Source organism: Platalea leucorodia (assembly GCF_965183815.1).
Source record: "Platalea leucorodia genome assembly, chromosome: 8".
Classification (NCBI taxonomy): Eukaryota; Metazoa; Chordata; class Aves; order Pelecaniformes; family Threskiornithidae; genus Platalea; species Platalea leucorodia.
Window position 1 is genome coordinate 27100108 of NC_138830.1, and position 20400 is coordinate 27120507.

Sequence of the window (20400 nt, forward strand, 5' to 3'; positions counted from 1 at the left end):
AGCTATTCTCTAGAAAAAACTGCAAAAAAATGCTTAGGGAGAAGAAAAAAAAAGCCTTCTAGTTCGTTGCAGTTAAACCAGCCCCTGTATGAAGGCAGCGACCAGCCGCTCCCGCCGCTGACGCCCCGGCTCGGTTTCCCCACGCACGAGGCCGCTGCGAACCGCCCCAACGGCCGGGCGGGGCGGGGCGGGGCGCGGTGGCGTAATGGCTGCGGCCCCGCCCCCCGCGCGGCGCCCCCTGGCGGCGGCTCCCCCTGGAAGCCTCGCGAGAGCCTTCCCCCCACCAGGGGCGCGCGGGGAAGGGGGCGGCCGTTCTCGGCGCGTGCGCAGGGGCGGTTGCCGGCCGTTCGGGGGAGAGTCGCCATTTTGGGCCTGTGCGAGGCGGGTGGCGGCGGCGTCTGGAGGCGGCGGGAAGCGGCGGGCCCTAGCGGCGAGCGCTGCGCTGGGGGCTTCGCCCCGCCGCCAGCCCTCGGGGCCTCGGCGGGGAGGCGGGGCCGGCGGCCCGCCATGGAGAGCGAGTACTACGGCGGGGACCAGTCAGGTAGCGGCGCGGGAGCGTCCCCCGTGGGAGGGACACCCGGGGTGCTGGGCCCTGCGAGGGAGGGTGCTGGGCACGGCGGGGCCCGCAGGGATCGCCCTGCTCTGTCCGCCCGGCGCCTGCTTCCGGCTCCCGGCGCCCCTCCCGCTCACCGCGGTGTCGGAGTCACGCCCCGGACCCCAGCTCGGCAGCCGCTCCGCGGAGGGTGCGCGGGGCCGGGCCGGGCCGCCGCCTCACCCGCCGTAGTCAGCAGCCGGCTGCCGCAGGGGTCTGGCGGGGCCGGGCCGGGTCCGCTGGCGTGATCGCAGCACAGCGGCCGCCTTATTATTAGTTCGGTGTTTTGATTAGTGTATCAGTCGCTGCTTGCGTGCGCGTTATAAGTAGTTTTGTGATCTCTTTGGGGGGTACCTGTGGTAGGTTTGTTCCAAACCTTCCGGGTATACACCCTCCGTTTCTCTGTATTAGTCTACCGTTAGAACGAGAGTCTGGATGTAGCACTGTCTGGCTCCCTGTTCATCATCACTGTCAGTGCTTTGTTAAACACTGGGAGATGTCACTGAGTTTTACTTTTCTTTTCCTAACTTTGGAGTAGATGATGGTGGAGCTACTCCAGTGCAAGACGAACGAGATTCAGGATCTGATGTTGAAGATGAAGGAAATGAGCAGCATTCTGGATCCGAGAATGGAAGTGTAGGGCATCATTCAGAGGTACTACTGGAACTTTATCTAGATAAAGATTACTCTATAAATTGGGTTTTTTTTGTTTAAAGAGGCATTTTTTCTTAATGGAGACTTATGTGTTTATTCAGTTGTTCTTAAGGGTCCCATCTTGCAAAACTTTACTTCCAGAAAGAAATGTGTCAGATAATCTCTTGACCAATATGTACAATAGGGTCTTTTTTAATTTTTCTTCTTAATTGTTGTAATTGCAGTGTTGCATTCACTGTTTTGTACTAGAAAAAGTTTAATATTGTTATACTCAATTGCAAGAAGATAAACTTTTTGGGTTTGAAATTCTAAGCAATGGATTATGAGAAATTTGGAATTTTACCTCCAATTCTGCAAGTAATGTAAAACCACACATTATGGAGTCATAGATTTCTTTACCAAAGAATAAATGCTCTCCCATCTTCCATCTTTCCTCTCAGATGTGAGCATTGACTCTCAAGTCTCTTTTGTTTTTCACCTTGTCATTCACAAAGGAGCAGGTCTCGGTGTGGGGCAGGAGCAGGTTAAGGTTCCTAATGGGATCTGTTCTTCCTCTGAAGAGCTTCTTGCTTTGAGGATCCTATGCCATGAAAAGGGTGGCAGTTCTTTGATCTAGGGTTGTATTTGGGGGAGAGTCACTTAACTTGTGGATTGACTGTTTTGGTTGAAAAGAGATTCTGATAAAAGTGAAGGTTCCCTCTAGATTTCTAGGACAGTTTTGGAGTTAATCTTAATTTTGAGGAATTTTTTGTGACTTGGAATAGAATTACATCAGGTCTTACTAGGAAGGAGTAATTTTGGCCTGTGAACTCATGTCTTCTGCCAACAAAGTTATGTTATGGAGAACTTTTTGATACTCATAAAAACTGTAATCAAAGCCATTTCATTCTGTTCTGCATATTTTGTTGCATTTTATGTAGAGATCAGGATTGACTCTGACTGGGTTTTCCATGGTTATACATTTTAAAAATTGCTTAAAATGTATGATGTGATATACTGTAGCAGGCTGATGTGTCAAAAGGCTCAACTCTGCTGTGGTATAGCTTGCAATCCTTTCCCCCCCTTCACCCCTTTATTGAATTCATATTTCCTTCAGAGTTAGAAAGTAGGTGAAGATTTTATATTTGTATAAGATGAAGGTTCTTCCCATGTATTTGAATGTGAGTGTAAAGCAGATTTGGAATTTTTTTTTTTTTTTAAAGGTGTTGATATTTACAGTGGAAGAAATTGATTTGGTGTGAGGCAGCATCTCTTATTGTGACAATCAGGATTTTAGTGTGGGAGAAAATATGTTTTTCAGCATGGGAGAAATAACTGTGTTTCAAAGGGATTTAGTACTTCTCTTTTAATGAAAAAAATGGTGATGAGTGCATGGAGAGTCATGTTGCTGCTACAATAATATTAAGCTTTTTCTGCTATGTATGAAAACTTTGTCATTTGTCCTTACTCTTCTATACTCCTGTGGGATTTTAGTTTTACTTACCTGGCAAAGTAGCTGGAAATCTGTCCTAAAGAAGGCGTAGTTGACTATTACTTAGATCTTCAGCATGTCTTTTTCAGATGTAAATAACCAGCAAGTACTAGGACCTGTTGTCATTGTTAACTGATCCTCTTCATGTGCCTGCATTATTTTAAGGGCTTTGTTCTGTGATGGCTGTTGAATATTCCTCTGTAGATAAAATACTTCAGAAAGTCCATTTAAAAAAAAAAAAAAAGGCAAAGGAAAAAAGTGGACTACAACACCTTTCTGTCCAATAATAAATGTGAACCTTCAAGCCTTAGTGCTTTATTGATTCAGTTCAAATCATAAACATTTGAGTATTTTGTTTTGTTATGAAGTCTTACATTCTTAATTTTCCCTACATCAAATTCAAAATGCAACTTAAAATGCAGTAATGTGGAGCAGGTGTCTCTGAAAGGAGTACCTTTCGGTGATTTATCATATTTACCCTAAATATTCTCTCATCCTCTTATTTCCTTCATCTTTAGGAATATGTGGGAGGAATGACACTCAAAGGTAATAAAACCTTTGAGACACCCTAATCAGTTAAGTCTATTTAATTACTATTTCGTCTCTAATTTAGAACTCAGATGTAAGGAACTGAAGTTTTAAACTTTCAAACTTTTTTTTCAGGTTCTTAACTTTAAAGAAAAGGGGAATCCTGAGGAATTACTTATGTAGGTCTCAGGTATGTGGGTTTTTCTTTTCCACAATTCTTTTCTGGCTTTCCTTCCCCCAATCCCACTTTATCTATAAATGTTCTCCTTGATGTCCTTACTGATTCTGCTTTAGACAAATAGAATTAGATAACACATAGTTTTAGTACAGTAATGAATATGAAATCATGTTTACAGTGTTTGTACAAGTCAGGCTCATATGGAAATCTTTAATGACTTAGATTCTTACACTTTCACCAAGTCGCTGCTGTCTTCATGAATTAAGTTAACGGTTTGACTGTGACTATTAACGAACATACACAAATATCTTACATTTCTGAAAAAAGAGCAACTTGCTGATCTGCCTGTGATGGTTATGTATGCCTTAGTTTAACAACTGTCATTCATGAGATTGTAGTGGATGGGTCAATTTTGTTGAACTTACTAAATTACCAAAGTCGTACCTCTTAAAAGTGGCTGCATGTTGATCCAATAAACTACTTGCTAACTGAAATTTCTATGTAGAAGAATAACACTGTAAATTTGATTTTGATGTATTCCTTATTTTATACTGTACTAAAGCCTTATGTTATAGAATTCTTTCAGTTAAAAGAAATTAAGGACATCTCAATTAAAATGTTTATAGATAAAGAGGAGGAAGAAAAGAAAGCAAAGGAATTAGAGAAAAATACAGTAGCAATTACCTGAGACCTACTTGTTTTTGAGGATGTCTGATCTTTTATTTTAATTACGTATTTGGAAAAGGAAAATTAGAGAACTCCAAAATTGCATACTTTTCTTGAAAACATCTCTTTAGAGACGAACTAGTAAAAAAAAAAAAAAGGGAAGGGGAGGGGTGGAGAGGAGACTATTGTACAGAGTTTAGTCATCTTACTGTAAAGTTGCATGCACTTTTTATATCAAGTATATTCCAAAACATTCACAGATTTATTAACTGTATTCGGAAGACCTTTGTGCTTATGGCTGTGGACAGGGCCTGTCTGTTCTGTGTAGGCTCTGAGCGAGCCAGGTCTGTCTCAGCTCTGCTTTAGGAGATGCTCAGTTATATGTTAATGTGCTGTGTGAGGTAGTGTGTGTCATCTCTCTGCTGGGCTTACTGGCTTGACTAATATAACTGTGTGCTTTTTGGGTTAGCTCTGGTTGAGGTTTCCAGACTCAGGGCTAGAGTAGATAGTGCCTGTCTGCCCAGTCCATGTAGGGGCGCCTGTATTACCTAAGTGGTTCTTCTGTAGGTGGTTATATCACAGTAGAGTTCAGCTGCTGTAACCACTGGGATTCTGTGATGCAGAGCACTGTATAATCACAGTGTGAGCTAATTAGAATGCATGTCTGCTCTCCCTCCCCAAACATCTTTGTTTTCAAGAATGATTGTCAGTTTGCAGTAACAGATTAGAGATTCATTATATTGTAAAGTGCTTCAGTAATAATGCTGTATAATTGTAATGACTTCTTACTAACTATTTTGCATAGGAAGTTCCTTCTAATTTAGTAATATATACTGAATAGGTGGATATATAACCTGCAGCCACACTTCTGACATTAGAAACATTTAAGAATCATTATGGATTCCCGTTTTTTAGTTTTGGTTACTAGTTCACCAAAGATTTTCTAGACTGCCAGTCTGGAAGGTGATGAGCCTGATAGTTTAAACAGGAGTATTTGTATTGTTTTCCTTGGTTTTGTTTGGCAAAATCCCTTATTACTGCTGACATAATTATCAGTACCTATTCAGTATTAGCCATCTGAAAGCAAGAGAAGACAGACAAACCCACCAAAAATTAAATCGTAGGAAAATAAGGATGAAAGAATTTCTATTATTATAAACATCGATTTCAGTGTAGACCTCTGCGTTTCAGTACTTCTCAATGACCTTACCTCTAATACTGCTGTAAAATCTGTGTTTTCTGTTCTGTTTGCAGCTGCGGTTTTCTTTAATCTTAAATAATACCATAAAAGAAAATACATCACATACACATGTTGTTAGTTTATGTGGGAGATACTGGTCAGGAGAGGGCGATTGAATTAATTTTTTTGTAGGAAAAAAAAAAGCAGTAAACAAAATCCCATAACGAGCTGAGAGCAGTTGAGTGTGTCTATGGTCTTCCTCAGCTGTGCATCCTCAATTCCATAACTTCTTAATCTTCATATTTAATTCTTTAAAATTCCAAATTCAGATTGTAACAGAACTATGTTTCCTTTCTGTACGGAGAAATGAGAAGTACTGAGTAATACCACCAGCAAGACTGAAAAGACTAGTATCGCTGTGGAGACAGGGACAAGCAGTAGAGAGAAGGCTGCTCACTCAGATTATCACAGCAGCTGTTTTGTAGCTAGCATTAAGTAACATGGAAATAGTGAAGTTGTATTTGAAGTGCATGTTTTAAAATTATATAGTCCTGATTTTTTTCCGTTGTGCAGTAACTTTCTGTTAGTGATTCTGCAGTAATTTAGAAATTATTTTATTGAGTGCTAGACAAAGGAATAAATACATAAGGTCCGAAATCTTAAAAAGCAATGTTAGTTACCAGTTAGTATAGTTCTGGAGGGAGTAAAAGCAATTAAAATTAATTTTATTTAAAATTCCTTCTCAATCATACATTTTAAAGATTAATAGTATTGTTTGCCATAGGTGTAGGATAGATACACTTGCATTATTTTGTATGGCTCTGAATATGGGAGTAGAATGACTATAGAAAATAAAAATAGATAGAAAGTCTGTCTTTCCAAGGAAATTAAATTGCTGACAAAAAAGATTTGGAAGTTCCAGGACATAGAGGTCTTCAAGTATCTCCTAGGACAGTAAATACTCAGTTTGAAAATATGCTAGTGGAAGGCGTCTGTAGCTGAGACAGAATCACCCCTGAGGAAAGCCTGGCTGAAGAGTGGAGTTGAGTACATAGAAAAGAAGTTCCTTTTACAGTATTGTTCTTTTTTTTGAAAACGGGATTATCATGACAGTGACTGTGAGAGGTGTACTGAGTTAATGAAATGAGTGTTCAAGTGTTTGTTTTCTCAGATAAATGCAATTGAGATTTTTTTTTTTTTTCCCCCCAAGTAGAAATTAGATGTTGTAGGAAAGGTAAAACAAGATGTTGTCAGTAATGATACTGACAGGTGGCTTGTGAAAGGTTTTTCCAAAAATGGAGTGTGTGGCTCAGTATTTTTTGCCAGGAAAAAACATAAAGGATTGTGTTTCAATTCTAAAGTTTTAAGAAGATCGATGTATTTGTGCATAGGTTATCTCAGGTGTCTGGATGGGCATGGGAGCTATCAGCTTAAGGGGGAAAAGCATTGAATCTGTTCTTACATTCTTACCCATTGAAACACAAAACTTGTTAACAATAATACTCTGAAAGGTCTGACTAAAACTTTATTCCTGTTTTTTGGTAGGTTTTTGGTCTTGATGTGTTCTTAAATAAGTTTCCTTGGCAAAGAAGGAAAGGGCATAAGCTCTCTTGAGCTTCACTTGGAAAGTGATGCCTGTGCAGTTTCAGTAAAATGTATTTCATACAAAAAACATCATTTGAGATCTTAAGAAAAAGAAAACGAAATGTGCGAGATACTCTTTCTTGCCTTATTACTGGGGATTTGGACTAAACCACTTTGAAGACCTGACTTCTTAAAATAAAAGCACTAAGCATTTACCCTTGAGGAAGTGGACCCTTCTTAGACATGTTTATTTGAGTGTTTTTTAAATTCTGTTACCATTTCCAAAATATGATTGAGCTGCAGGGTGGACAGACTTCCGTTGATCTTTTAATATTTTTCTTGATCTGAAGTATTTGATAGTCCTTTGATGCAAATTGTGTAATAATTATTTCTGTATAGAAAGTGTTTCAGTTTGCAGTACCTTGGGTAATTGGAGGAAGGACAAGTAAAAATTTAGAACATTTTTTTGTTTACTTTTTAAGGTTTTTTTGCTTAGTTGCCTGAGATTATTTTTCTCTTTCAGAATGAACACAGTGATGGAGAAGATGATGGGCAAATGGGAGAGCCTCATATGACAGACTCTGAAAATGAAGATATCCCAAGGCAAAAAGACAGTGACTCAGATAATGAGGAGCCTCCAAATCACAATGTAAGTGATTCAGACAATGAAGCAGCTCATGGAGGGAAAGACAGTGATTCTGATACTGAGGACCGTCCAAATCAGCATTTAAGTGACTCTGAAAATGAAGATGCCTTAAATCATCGAGCAAGTGACTCTGAAAATGGAGAACCTCACAGGGATCACAGTAGTGATTTTGAAAATGAGGAATCACACAAGCCGCCGGCCAGCGACTCGGAGAGCGAGGAGCTCCACAAGCCGCCAGCCAGCGACTCGGAGAGCGAGGAGCTCCACAAGCCACCAGCCAGTGACTCAGAGAGTGAGGAGCTCCGCAAACAGCCGCCTAGTGACTCGGAGAGCGAGGATGTTTCCAGACACAAACAAGAAATAGAGTCTGAGGATAGTGATGGGGAGGACAGGAAGGAGGACGTGCAGAATGATTCTCATCATTCGGATAATGAACATGTAAGGGAAGGATTTCAGGGCTCTGACAGTGAAGAGGAAGCTCCTAAGAGGCGAAAAATATCGGACAGTGATGAAGAAGAAAAAGAGGAGGAGAAGACAGTGAAGAGGAAAACAGCTATCCTTTCTGATAGTGAGGATGACAATGAGAAAACACGTAAGGAACTATAGCGTGAAAACAAAAATGTGATGTGACAAGCAGTAGAGTTAAATCATTGTTTTTATGTGAAGAAAGCATCTAAGATAAATAGTAAACCATAAAGCAAATTTGTTTTTAGAGCATGACTGCGTTTGTAGAGGCCATTGTTCTAACAGCATTTCTGTGTGAATGTATATCTAATACTTCTGAGCAATAAGTAGGTGTAGTAGAAGCAAAAGAGAAGACTGCAGTGATCTTGCTTTGTACTGGCATCTGTTGTTGTGTTGATTATTCCTGTTAGTCATTTCTCTACTTGTTTTCTTCTGTTTTTTTCATATACTGGGGATGAGAGTCAGTTTTGAAATTACAAGTTTTTATGGATGAATGTGGTGTATGGAAACTTGATTAAAAAAACAGTTACTGATTGAATAAAACAGATTTTAGAATGGATGTGTTTTAAGAAATGGCAATGGTTTTGTGTAGGAAGGCTAGTCAGCTTCCCTCTTGTCCAAATCGAATTTGAGAGAATATTTTTTTGAGAGTACCAGTTGTCACCTCTGTTACTAGGACATGTAGTAATGCCTCTTTCTGTTGGCAGCTGCAAAAAAAGTACGAATCCTTTCTGATGTTGAAGAGTCAGACAGTGATGCTGCTTCAGAGAAATCTGACAAAAGGAAGAAAAATATTGTGTCAGATAGTGAGGAAGAAGAAGAAGAAAGAAAAGAGAATGCTGGGAAGAAAAAAGAAGAGAAAGATCTGTTTGGCAGTGACAGTGAATCTGGAAATGAACAAGAGTAAGTGCTTCTGGGAATGTGAATGCCTTCAGGGTTGCAGATAGTGAGACTGAATGGAGCATGGATAAGTCCCAACCAGAGAATGATTGTCCACCTTCATTGGTGGTGTGAAGAGGAAGGTCAGTAGTAGGTGGCAGAATGAAAGGTCTATCTCCACGCAGTCATTAGAAATTTTGCAGAAAATGCACTTCTCACTTTTGCAGTCTAAATAGATAAATGTTACTGTTACCTTCACAGGAACCTGATTGCAGATATATTTGGAGAATCTGGTGATGAGGAAGAAGAGGAATTTACAGTAAGTGTTACTGTGGATGTCTCTTGTTCACTTGCTAGATCTAGTCTTCATGGGAAGGTACTCCAGAATGACGGTTTGGGTTTGAACTCATGTTCAAGGATATGCTGTATCAGGAAAGAAGCTTCCTATCTGCTGGACTCAGTCTTTGGGTTAAATAACATTTACAGCTCTTCTGTTGGGAGAGTTATTGGTGTGAAAGTCACACGTGGAATTAGAAAGCCATTGTTCCTCTTTCTTCTAGATCCTCTGCAGACTTACCTGAAGCTTTTTGAGTGTCAGTGTCAGGTGCCTGAGTAGATGCTCAGTCTTAATCCATGCACTGATTTGCACTGTCTTTACCCATCAGGGTTTTAACCAGGAAGATTTGGAGGAAGAGAAAGGTGATGCAGACATGAAGGAGACAGCAGATGAATCGGACTCTGATGATAACATCAAAAGAGGGAAGCAGTAAGTCAGTGTGTTACGTACTCCTTTGTTAATAGCAAATGTAAGATTTTGGTGAAAGGGCTCCTCCGAAGACTGGTTAGACCTCTTAGCTGAAAAAGGCATGGGACTGTGTTTCTACAGAAAGTGCGTTCTCATAAACTATGACAGAAGGCCCTCTCTTGGCTTGTACAGTTTAGTCACTTGGTAGTCCATAGCAGATTACTTGTGCTGCTGCTTCAGAGAACAGTATTTCGTGGTTCCCATCAAAACCTGAGTGAAATTAATATCTAATCAAACAAGCATGTAACTCTGCTTTTAGCAGTTCAGCAGTAGAGTCACAGGTGTGTTTCTCTGCTGGTATAAGGGATAAGGTATGGCAGGACTTGCCGTCAGCATGTCTCCTGTTTCCTTTCTGTCTGCTCCAGTAGCATCAGAGTAGTGTACTGCAGGTACGGGAAAGCTAAATCTTTGTTAGCTTCAGTCACAGCTTTAACACATTTTGAACCCTGGATATTACATTAGGCACATGTGATTAGCTATTTCAGCAAGGTCATGCAGACTTCTGAGGGCATCTCAGAGGCATTGCAGCCCTTTGCTAGTTTCCCAGTTTGTATACTGAGGATAACTAATTATCTTACAGGGACATGGAAACATAATGCTTCTAGATTTATTGGAGAATTTTTGAAAGGTTATGCTACAGAAATACAAAATTACTTCCTACAAAGACAGTAAGATCAACCCTCTTCTGACCATCAACAAACTCTCTTCTTGCATTTCAGTATGGACTTCATGTCAGATTTTGACATGATGCTGCAACGAAAGAAGAGTATGAGTGGCAAGCGTAGACGAAACCGTGACGGTGGAACTTTTATTAGTGATGCAGATGATGTGGTCAGTGCTATGATTGTGAAGATGAATGAAGCTGCTGAGGTGAGTTTTGTAGGCTCCAAAGACACCTTAAAATCCAGTTCCAGTCTATGGGAAAATCTTGTGAGCAGTAAAATGCAGAAATCTGGCTGCTACTCAGGAGGAGTAATCTGTACACTACAGAAAGCTTCCCATATCTGAATAACTGTTTAAATGTTATTTTGCTATTCTGAATTAAAACATTTCCTTCCTTGAAATTTGGAGAAAATATTTATTCATTTTAAAGATTAAAATTAGTTAACTTGCTAAACTTTGATCAGCTGAGATCCACTGTCCTATAAAAAGGGATGTATACGTGTTCTATAAACTATAAGTATGTCAAACACTGAGAAAGGGACTATGCTTTAATTTCATTATACAGTTACTAGCATGTGTGGTACCTTGGTGTGTGTTCCTGAGAAGAACCCTTTTCTAAAGTGTTTGAATGACAGTACTGTGGTAAATGGTGGTAGAGCAACAGAGTTATGGGAAGTTCTGTCTTGGCAGACTGCCTTTTTCAAGGAGTCATGTTTAATATGTTACTATGCAAGGTTTATTGGAGTCTTGCCTTTTGTGTCTTCCGTTGTGGTTGTAGTTTTGTTGGAGTGGAGTGTAGTTCCGTTGTGGTTGTAGTTTTGTTGGAGTAGCAACCAAATTAACAAACAGCACTGCGAAACTCATTACAACCAATTGGGGGGAATATACAGAACTTCAGAAAGAGGAATCTTACAGATAACAACAACAAAAGAATCCTGAGAACAAGATAAGAAGGATAATGTGTTTGGGGAGGAAGGGGAGAGTGAGATAGCGATCTGGGTCTTGACAAAAAAGTCTTTTCTTGGACAAGATGATAGCCGAATGTTTCAGATGAAGCCATAAAGTTTGAAATATTGGAGCGAAGGAAGAGCTGAGCTCCAGTATTGTGGTGTGTATTGTGGTTCTCTAGTATGTGCCTGTCAAACCATTCTGGGGCATGAAGAGGGGAAGAAGGGTACTAGAAGAATCTCCTCCTTGCAATAAAAAAACATTGTGCAGAAAGAGCCTTCAGTGGATTAAGATGAGTGGAAAGGAATTACCACAGCAGGACATAAATCTGTGGATTGTAATGGGTCTTTTTGATATGGGAGCCCAAGTACTAAACAGGTAGTGACATTATGGCCTTGGATGATAGTCACTTTGAAACCCAGACTTTGTTTTAGCACATGATGTACATTTGTCTGCTCTTATGTTACTTGCACCATGCTTCATCCAAAACCTCTAGGTTATCCAGTTACATTCTTAGCTGAAGTGAATACATGTTTTTCTCACTTCCTATTGTTTTGGTTAGCTATTTTTCCATTGTTCAGGTGAGATTTTACTAAGTTTCTAGGTTATCTGTGCATAGCTAGCATGGAGGACTCTGCATACCTCCAGTTTATTGCAATCGACCTAAATCATGAAGTAGGAAAAAAAAAATAATGTAATTTTAGGGGGGAATCTCCTAATGTGATGCTTTTAAGGAAAATGTTGACTAGGGTGGAGACCCTTTTTTTTTAGGAGAAGTCATCATATAATGTGTTTTGGAGCGGTAGGAAGATGGAGCAGGGTACAAAGTTAGTGTAATCCTGCCAAAGTTGCACTTCTCATTTAACAGACTAATCTTTTTCCTGTAAATGTTCTAAAGGATGAGAGTTGCTAATTTCTTCTTTTGATTACCTTGCATTGATTCTTCAACTCCCTACAGGAGGATCGACAGCTGAATACACAAAAGAAACCAGCACTAAAGAAATTAACTTTGCTACCAACTGTAGTTATGCATCTTAAAAAGTGAGTGGTCATTTTTCCAGTTAATTATCATCTTGGGGAATATTGGGAATTTGGTAGATTTCATGGAGTGACATTACAGTTGTAGTGAGTATGGAGGGAAACACTTTTTCTCTTCCAAGTAAATGCTGGAGCTAGGTGGCCTCAAAAACCTAAAATTCTATGTAATTTTACCTGTTAATTTAACACGAAACAAACTCAAATGCACTATTGTGCTGGAGGACCATCCCATCTTAAGATTTTTATGTATTATATGACTTTGTGGCTTCTCTTTACTTTAAACTTTATAGGCAGGACCTCAAAGAAACTTTCATCGATAGTGGTGTTATGTCTGCCATCAAAGAGTGGCTTTCTCCTCTTCCAGACCGAAGTCTGCCAGCACTAAAGATACGAGAGGAGCTTCTGAAGATCCTGCAAGAGGTTTGAAATGGGCTTTTAACCATATTTGACTGGTGGCTTCTCCATGGTTTTACAGTTATGTGCTTTAGGGAAATGTTTGGTGGTAATGTACTGCAGCTGCTAGCCATGGACAGTGCAGTGAAATACACAAGGAAGCAAACTGCAAAATAGAAGTTTGTTTAAAAGTTGCGTCATTTTAATGAGTCTTGTGTTGTAGACATGCTGTCTAGCTGAACAAAATTTGGCTAGGGAACTTCAGGCACTTAATTGTTGTGATGAAAATTTTGCCCATGTTCTCAACAAAGCGAATAGCTCTGCTAGCAGCGGGCCAGAAGACATTTCTGAGAGTCTGAGGGGAACTACAGACATGAAGTTCTCTGCTCTCTCTCAGGGAGTTATGTGCTACGGCATTTCCAGATTCTTGATAAATCTGAACTGCTTGGTCACTTATCTTCCCTCCTTCTCAGTGGCTCTACATTGTGATTGGTCACTGTAATTTGTCTTTGCTGCATTCATAAAGTAAGTGTGGCATAGTCTTGATAATGAAGTAGAAGTGAAATTTTTCTTGTAGCACCACTAGCTGGCTTTATTTGACTGAAGCGCTAGAAATACTTCTCCTTGCTAAGAATTTGCAAGAGTTCTACCCGACTTTAGATTATTTGGCCCTGCCTGCCTGTTTCAGGTTTATGTGCTAAGTTGAGTGATGAGTCATTTGCTATGTATCCCTGAGTTTTTCTCTCTCGTGGTCCCTTTTCTGGCCTATTAAAGTGTGCAGTGCACTAGAAAGCCCATCGTACTCAGTGTAGACTTTCAGCGTTTGTAGCTAAGCTGATTACTTGAATGCTTTTGCCACATAAGTTGTTATCTTTATAAAATGAATGCTTTGAAGGCGGTAACTCAGTTCTTGGGTAATAGAAGCAAAAGAGCATTTGGAATAAATAGTTCTGGAAACTTACTTAATTTTCTGTATAAATCCCAAGACTGTTAAGGCAAATTTCTAGGTTTTGGTGTTTGATCCTTTAACCATTTCCTAGTGGAACAGGGAAAAATGCTAATTTTTTCAAGCTTATTGTGAAGGTGGGTTTTGGTCTTTTTTGCGAAGTTCAATGACACCGTGTTCAGACATAATTTCGTGCTATTTTCTGACTTTTCCTTTACCCTACAGCTGCCCAGTGTGAGCCAAGAGACCCTGAAGCACAGTGGCATAGGACGAGCTGTGATGTACCTCTACAAACACCCCAAAGAGTCGAGACCTAACAAGGATATGGCAGGGAAGCTAATCAGTATGTAAACCTCCCTTTGCCTTGCATCAGGGAGATTTCACTGATAATTTACTTTCTGCGTCAGTCTTTCTGTTGCACGTTTTTTGCTATTGTCTCTAATAGAATGAATTCTGCAAGGTAGGAATCTCGCTAATCTTGTATCATCGCTTTGTTTGTACAGCTCTTAACAAATGCTGTTACATTAACTTCTGTGTGCACCTTCTCCTGTTTCTTTCATTCTTGTTCTAAACCAGAGGATGGCATTTATTTTGCCTGGGTTTTCTCTTGGCTGGTTGTTCACACTTCATGTATATGCTACAAAGGCAGGAAGGTGCTGCCAGAAGACTCTTTATTCCATGGACTTTAGAGGGAGCTTGGATGACTGAAAGTGTTTACTTCTTAAACAGCTGTAGTCCACGTGTAGTGCATTCCATCCTGAATGACAGCAAGCTGATTATAAACTTAGGTTCTTTAGGAACTATTTTGCATATTTCTAAAATATTTAGAAATGCCCACTGTGGTGGGCAGGAGTTCCTGACACTAAGTATTTTAAGAGCTCGGAGAGATTCTTAAAGAGCAGGCAACAGCAAGAGACTTTATGGATGAAAGCTCTTTCTTACTGTTCACAAGGCTGGATTTCCCTGAAATATTAAGGGCTCAAAAGTAATTTGTTTAGTTGAAAGGAAGCGTAAATACTTGCCATAAACTTTGAAAGCTGTATTTCGTCACCAGAGTGGTTTGGAGATAATCTTCAGAGGCCTAGCCTTTGTTAATCAATTTTATTATTTTTTAATAGATGAATGGTCCCGACCCATCTTTGGCCTTACCTCAAACTACAAAGGCATGACAAGAGAAGAAAGGGAACAGAGAGATTTGGAGCAGATGCCTCAGCGAAGGAGATTGAGCAGGTAGGGGTAGCAGGCAGAAACATGAAATCCTCCTTTCTTTCTAAGACTCCATCGAGAAAAACAAAAGTGGTGTGTAAATATTAAGGGAAATAAAAAGATAATAAGTTATGACCTCTCTCTTTTCTTCTACCCACACTTGACTGTCTTTTAAAATTACTATTTTTATCTGTGTATAGATGCCTATAAAATTTTATTTTCTTGCAGCTCTGGTGGTCAGACTCCCCGCAGGGACCTGGAGAAAGTGTTAACTGGAGAGGAAAAGTAGGTTGGATTTTTTTTTAAAAATTTATTAGAAAAAAATATTTCCGTGGTACTAGCAATATGCAATTTGTTTTGAGGTTTTAGAGGCAATGGTTGTGCAGCGTGTTTCAGAGGTAGAACACGCTATATTGCTTGTACTTCTTTCTGTATAAGATTTGTCTCTTAACAGTCACATCTTTTTTTCTGCAGGGCTCTTAGACCTGGAGACCCTGGGTTCTGTGCCCGTGCGAGGGTGCCAATGCCCTCCAACAAGGACTATGTGGTCAGGCCAAAGTGGAACGTGGAGATGGAGTCCTCCAGGGTAAGCACTGCGGTGCGGGGATAGCTTAGCCTCTCCTAGTGACTCTGTACCTAAGCTGTCTCTGATTGAGCCTGGGAATCTGTCGCTTTATTGCCACGGTTACTGTACAATATGGTAGTTCTTTTAAGTGCCTCTTCTAATTTGAGTAGACTGTAAGTTCTGCTATCGAGTGGGCTGTTCTAAGCTCATCAAATGCTTTCACTCGGGTATCGTTGCTTTTCTAACCAAAAAGAGATTTTCATGTTAACTGTTCTAGCGTTTCTCTCTAGGGTGAGAATCTGATTACAGGCCTCTTATTTTAGAGCATTTTTAACTAAAGTCCAATAATCGTGTCACTGATATTTTTATACGTCTCCCAGTTTTTGTATCATGTTCTTCTGGTAATATTCCAGTTTGGGAAAACTTTGAGGTTTTGGTAAACATGAACAGCTTCAGTGGAGGCCTTTGCCTTGCTTTATTTGGTGCATTCATCTACCTTGTACAGTTTAATTTAAAAGCAGAGTACATGGTAGAACACATGTAAATGGAAGAAGTAATAATTACTGTGCTTTCTGCTGTTATCTCTCCTTCTGTGCATTAATTGAGATATTGTTTCTAGCCCGGGACTATTAAGAGAGGTATTAGTCGCTTGGAAAAACACAAGAGACGGTTTGCTGAACAGAAACGACTCAGCAAAGTGCATCGGGCCATCAAGTTCAGCATTGAAGGCAACAGGATGCCCCTGTAGCCATGACACTCTGCCTTCCCCAAGTTTGAGAGGTATCCCTCAAGGGAGGTGTGAACAGTGCATGTGCTTCAGCTGTTGGCAGTTTGCACATACAGGAAAGGAGTGTGTACACCCTAACTTAAACGTGGAAAACTCTCCTCGTATTCTCTCGTGTCTGTACTGTGACCTAAAAGGTAACTTGTACAGGAAAAAATAGGCTGTAGCACGTAACGTTTGCCATGATACCTGCCTCAACAGCTTCAGGGTGCCCAAATGACAGGTGTTAAATGAAAATACCTGTACTCAAAAATAGCTTTGCACCACCTGTGGTTTTGAATGCTGTTGTGACATAATTAGGTTCTCCAGGTTTACCTGAATTCTTAGCCAACATCTGTGGCTGACATTTTACTGGTCCAAAGTAAGGTATTTTTCACACCTGCTCTGTCAAGGAAGTGGAGTGCTGTGAGACTTTAGGGGTGGTTGACAGGAGGCAGAGAATGAGACCTCTGCAGACCAGGGGGAGAAGAATCCCCCGCTCTGAATGCAGGGTGGAGGGAGATCAATGACATACATCAATGCGGGAATTGTTTTGACAGTTTCTAGTCTGCATTTCAGTTCTGTGAGCAGGGCTGCCACAAACTACTAGTGACAGAAAGAGGCTAGCACAAATGGTAGGTAACTGTTGAGTTTAAGCTTCATATTTATTTGTTTAAATAAAAATATATTTTTTTAAAAATCAGTGTGAAATTTCAGATATAATTTCAATGAACAGTGAACACTTTTATGAATAAAGTTTATTCAAAATCAGTGTGTCCTCAGTGATGGGAACAAGAGGTTCAGCTTCTAATAGGTGTTTTTTGTCAGATATTAAGTAGCGTGTTCTGGATATCTCTCTTTCTCCCAAACTTAAAAGGTGTGATGTTTCCATCCTTTGTTGTTTCTATTGTCTAGTTAGGGGAAGTTGCTTTCTAGGAAGTAATGGCTATGGATTGGACGGTCCTTGCTGTTTGTCTTCAGTGGCTTTTCTTTACAGAATCACTGTATTCAATGTGTGCAAAATAACTGCTGTGTCATCTCAGTTTTTCATTTGCAGTTAAAATACAGAGATGAAATGCAATAACTCTTCTAATAACTTGTATGGTCAGCTTAGGCATTTCTTTTGCTTCTGCCTACACCCCCTTTTTTCCAATAATCTCTTGCTTTATAAGAACTAAAACGGTGACCTGTAAAATAAATTGCAGTTTGGAATTGATATGTCAACTCAGTCCACCTCAATTACTGTGTATTTGTATCTAAAAATCTTCCCCACAGGAAGCCTGTATGTATGACACCATAGTGCAAGTGTATTTCTGACACTAAACTCCAGCCAATATAGATACAAAACTCTTCCAAACTGTGTATTCAGCCGGCATGTGAACAGCTAACACAGTTGTTAATCCCTGTAACGTGAAAGCTTTACTGTGTGATGTTTGGGAGCGTGACTACCGCCATACACGCGATGCATATATTGGGGGAACCATTTTATCCACTTTGCGGGGAGAGAACGCGTGCGCACGCACACACAACCAGTTGGAACCAGAGGCTTCCTCAGCTCCCTCTTGCAGGTTTAACCTTGCATGCATTGCTTTTCTTGAACCTCTGGGACGTCTGCTTTTTTTCAGTGGTAATTATTAGTTTTATTTTTTAAGTTCCAGGGGACCTCTAAGAAAGGGGTGAGTCGACTGGACAAACAGATGCGGAAATTCACAGATATCAGGAAAAAAAGCAGATCGGCCCATGCAGTGAAAATCAGCATTGAGGGCAATAAGATGCCATTGTGACCCTTCACAGAATACCCCATGATCTCTGCTGTAAGACAATGCACCCATAGACTCTTTGGAGACCTTTAAATTTTTTAACAACTTGTTTGGGTTTTATTGAATCTTTAAATTGTTGGTTCAGGTTCTGGTATAAGATGTTGTCCGAGGACTGTGAATATGGGGACTTCTTTCTCCTGATTGTATTTAAACTTGCTCTATTGTGTCCTTTGTACAGATCACGTATTTGTTGTATTGCAACACTTTAGACAATAAAACACCTTCTGTTTTTTCGGGGGGCTGTCTGTTGATTGCTGAAGAGAAGGTATGTGCGGACCACCTGGTATGTGGAAAAGCTGCTAAATGTTAATTTTCTGTTTACCGTTGTCTGTTTCCTCTTTATTCAGTGCTTATTAATCAGGTGTTCTGTCTTTGGAGATCTACAAGTATGGGTTTTGATTAGAAATATTGACCATCTGCCACTCAAAGGGTTTCATTTTTTGTGAAAGCATGATGTAAAGTTCGAGACCAGCAGACCAACCACTAGAAATTCCAGTGGCTTTGAGCTAAAATGCTTGACATAAGAGAGACAGCAGTATTTTACTGTATTTACAGTATTTACAGTATTGATCAGCCTTCAAGGGTGACTGAAGGGCAGCTGCAGCTGCAGGGCGTTTCTGTGATGCGTGATGGCAGAGATTATTTTCAAAGTAAGCCAGACTTTGGAATCAAGGTTAGTGAGACTGCTCAAGAAGACTGGATATCAGATTGCTGGACACTTCTTTTTTGGGTGCTTTATGCAGCACTTAGATTGGCTGGGTGGAGCCTTTGCTGCAGGGCTTGATACTGCTGTGACTTCATTTTGTAGGGCAGAAAGCCATGTAAATTTTTTTTCTTTTGTTTTGCTCTGGAATTTGGGTAGCTCAAACGTGTGTTGCTCTGTAGCCCACTGGTGACTTTCTGAAAGGTTTATTTTACCAGCAGTGAGGAGAAGGTTCCTGTCTCTCTGTTAGGGGGATAATGTGGCTATTTCTTTGTCCCTGGTGCTACAGAAAGACAGCAGAGCAACGTTTTGTACCTCTGTTGCTTTACCTCTACCTCTGAAAATGTTTTTGTCTGCTGAGCTCGCCTACAAGAAGAGGACTCCTCTCCTTGCGTGGATAACTGGCAGTTGGGATTTCAGTAAGACAGTCGCCTTCGTTCCAGAGGAGCACAGCCCGTTTGCTGTAATGTGTGTGCTGCAATTCTGTGAATTCTTTGAGGTAGGGATCTTAGTGTTGGCTGACTTAGAAGCGCTTAGTACCTCTGGCATCTGCTGGCACTGATAATGGAGAGAATGTTAAGTACGTGGATGGTCACATTTTAAATGTGCTCCTGTGAGACTGAAGGAGACTGATGATAAAAGAAAGCTGTTTGCTCGGACATGAACTTGAAGCAAAAACTGAAGGAGGATGCCTCTGCTGGATGGAGCCTGCTAAAGGAATTCTGCTCATAAGGCTACGTCACCTATGCTTGCCGGGTACACTTACGACGCAGCAACTGACCTCAGGTGTGTGTTTTTAGCATGCTGAGAGCTTGAGGGGTTGGTTTGGTTTTTTCCCATTTTTAATTAAGAATTTATTGAAAGACAGGGAATTCCTTACTGCCATATTGGCAGGTGCAACTATATGAAAAATAAATGAACAGTGTGGAGCTATTCATACCCAGCTTCCACTTGGCCCCGAAGGTTTATGGGTTAGAATGGGCTTCCCACCCCGCCCCCCCCCCCCCCCCCTTTTTTTTTTGTTTTGGTACTGCAGTCATGGGGGACTGTGGGCTATTTTTAAATTCTAAGCGATGTTCCCTTAAAGTACTGACCCTGGTGGTCTTGCGTACTCCTGTTACACTTTCTTGCCATCAAAATTAATCATCATAGCTCGGCATCGTGTGCTCTCTGAGGCAAACCAAAAAGGTTCTGCTTCTTGTGGAATGGTAATAATAGACGTTTACAAGGCTTTGGACAAAGCTGAGGAAGAGAACCACTCATCAGTGTGAGTGCTGTGGTGTTTTGTTGTTTTGTTGTTGTTTTTTTTTTAAATTAAAACTTCATAGTGAATTTTAAGAAAGGTCACAAAATCAAACCAGCTTTTGACATGGGTCACGGAGGCCACCTATTAATTGCAGCAGAAAGATGCAGCAGAGAAAGGCGATTCTATGAAGATGTAGGTATCAAAGGGGATAATTAGTTGGGGGATAATGGCCCACAGGTATTTATTTCACTTGTATTTTTGGCATCGAGCACTTCTTTGAAGTATGTGAAGCTGCTTACAGTGTGGGGGGAAATCAGCCTCTTTAAGAGGGCTGGCTGGGTGCACATGTTGTGGTTTAGGATGATAGAAAAGTTGTTTCTTGCTGTGGTGTGTTGGCTTTTTCCCCATCAAGCATGTTCGCAAACATTTCATGTCTCAGTTACTGGTTTTCATCAAAAACT

General features: G+C 40.5%; 1 protein-coding gene across 5 annotated transcripts; it reads left to right on the forward strand.

The window, feature by feature from the left end:
• Positions 1–350: 350 nt before the first annotated feature.
• Positions 351–18223, forward strand: IWS1 (interacts with SUPT6H, CTD assembly factor 1). Of its 5 annotated transcripts, none has more exons than XR_014229058.1 (15): positions 351–541; positions 1131–1246; positions 7377–8091; positions 8672–8867; positions 9105–9162; positions 9509–9609; positions 10368–10518; positions 12218–12300; positions 12588–12717; positions 13862–13979; positions 14755–14866; positions 15071–15127; positions 15317–15428; positions 16027–16328; positions 17823–17870. XR_014229058.1 is itself a non-coding variant. In XM_082320364.1 (15 exons), the coding sequence occupies exons 1-14, from the start codon at positions 508–510 to the stop codon at positions 16153–16155; spliced, it is 2112 nt and encodes a 703-aa protein (XP_082176490.1). In that variant the 5' UTR covers positions 351–507; the 3' UTR covers positions 16156–16187; positions 17823–17959. The 5 variants fall into 5 exon arrangements, 4 of the variants coding, with proteins under 4 accessions (XP_082176490.1, XP_082176489.1, XP_082176488.1 ...); XM_082320364.1 differs by having other exon boundaries at positions 16027–16187; positions 17823–17959; XM_082320363.1 differs by lacking the exon at positions 17823–17870 and having other exon boundaries at positions 16027–17814.
• Positions 18224–20400: the final 2177 nt, after the last annotated feature.

Coding starts and splice junctions, on each gene's coding strand:
- IWS1 (XM_082320362.1), top strand. CDS start 508: ATGGAGAGCGAGTACTACGGCGGGGACCAGTCAG. Junction 15,128..15,316: donor GTGTTAACTGGAGAGGAAAA/GTAGGTTGGATT, acceptor TTTTTTCTGCAG/GGCTCTTAGACCTGGAGACC. Junction 15,429..17,822: donor TGGAGATGGAGTCCTCCAGG/GTAAGCACTGCG, acceptor TTATTTTTTAAG/TTCCAGGGGACCTCTAAGAA.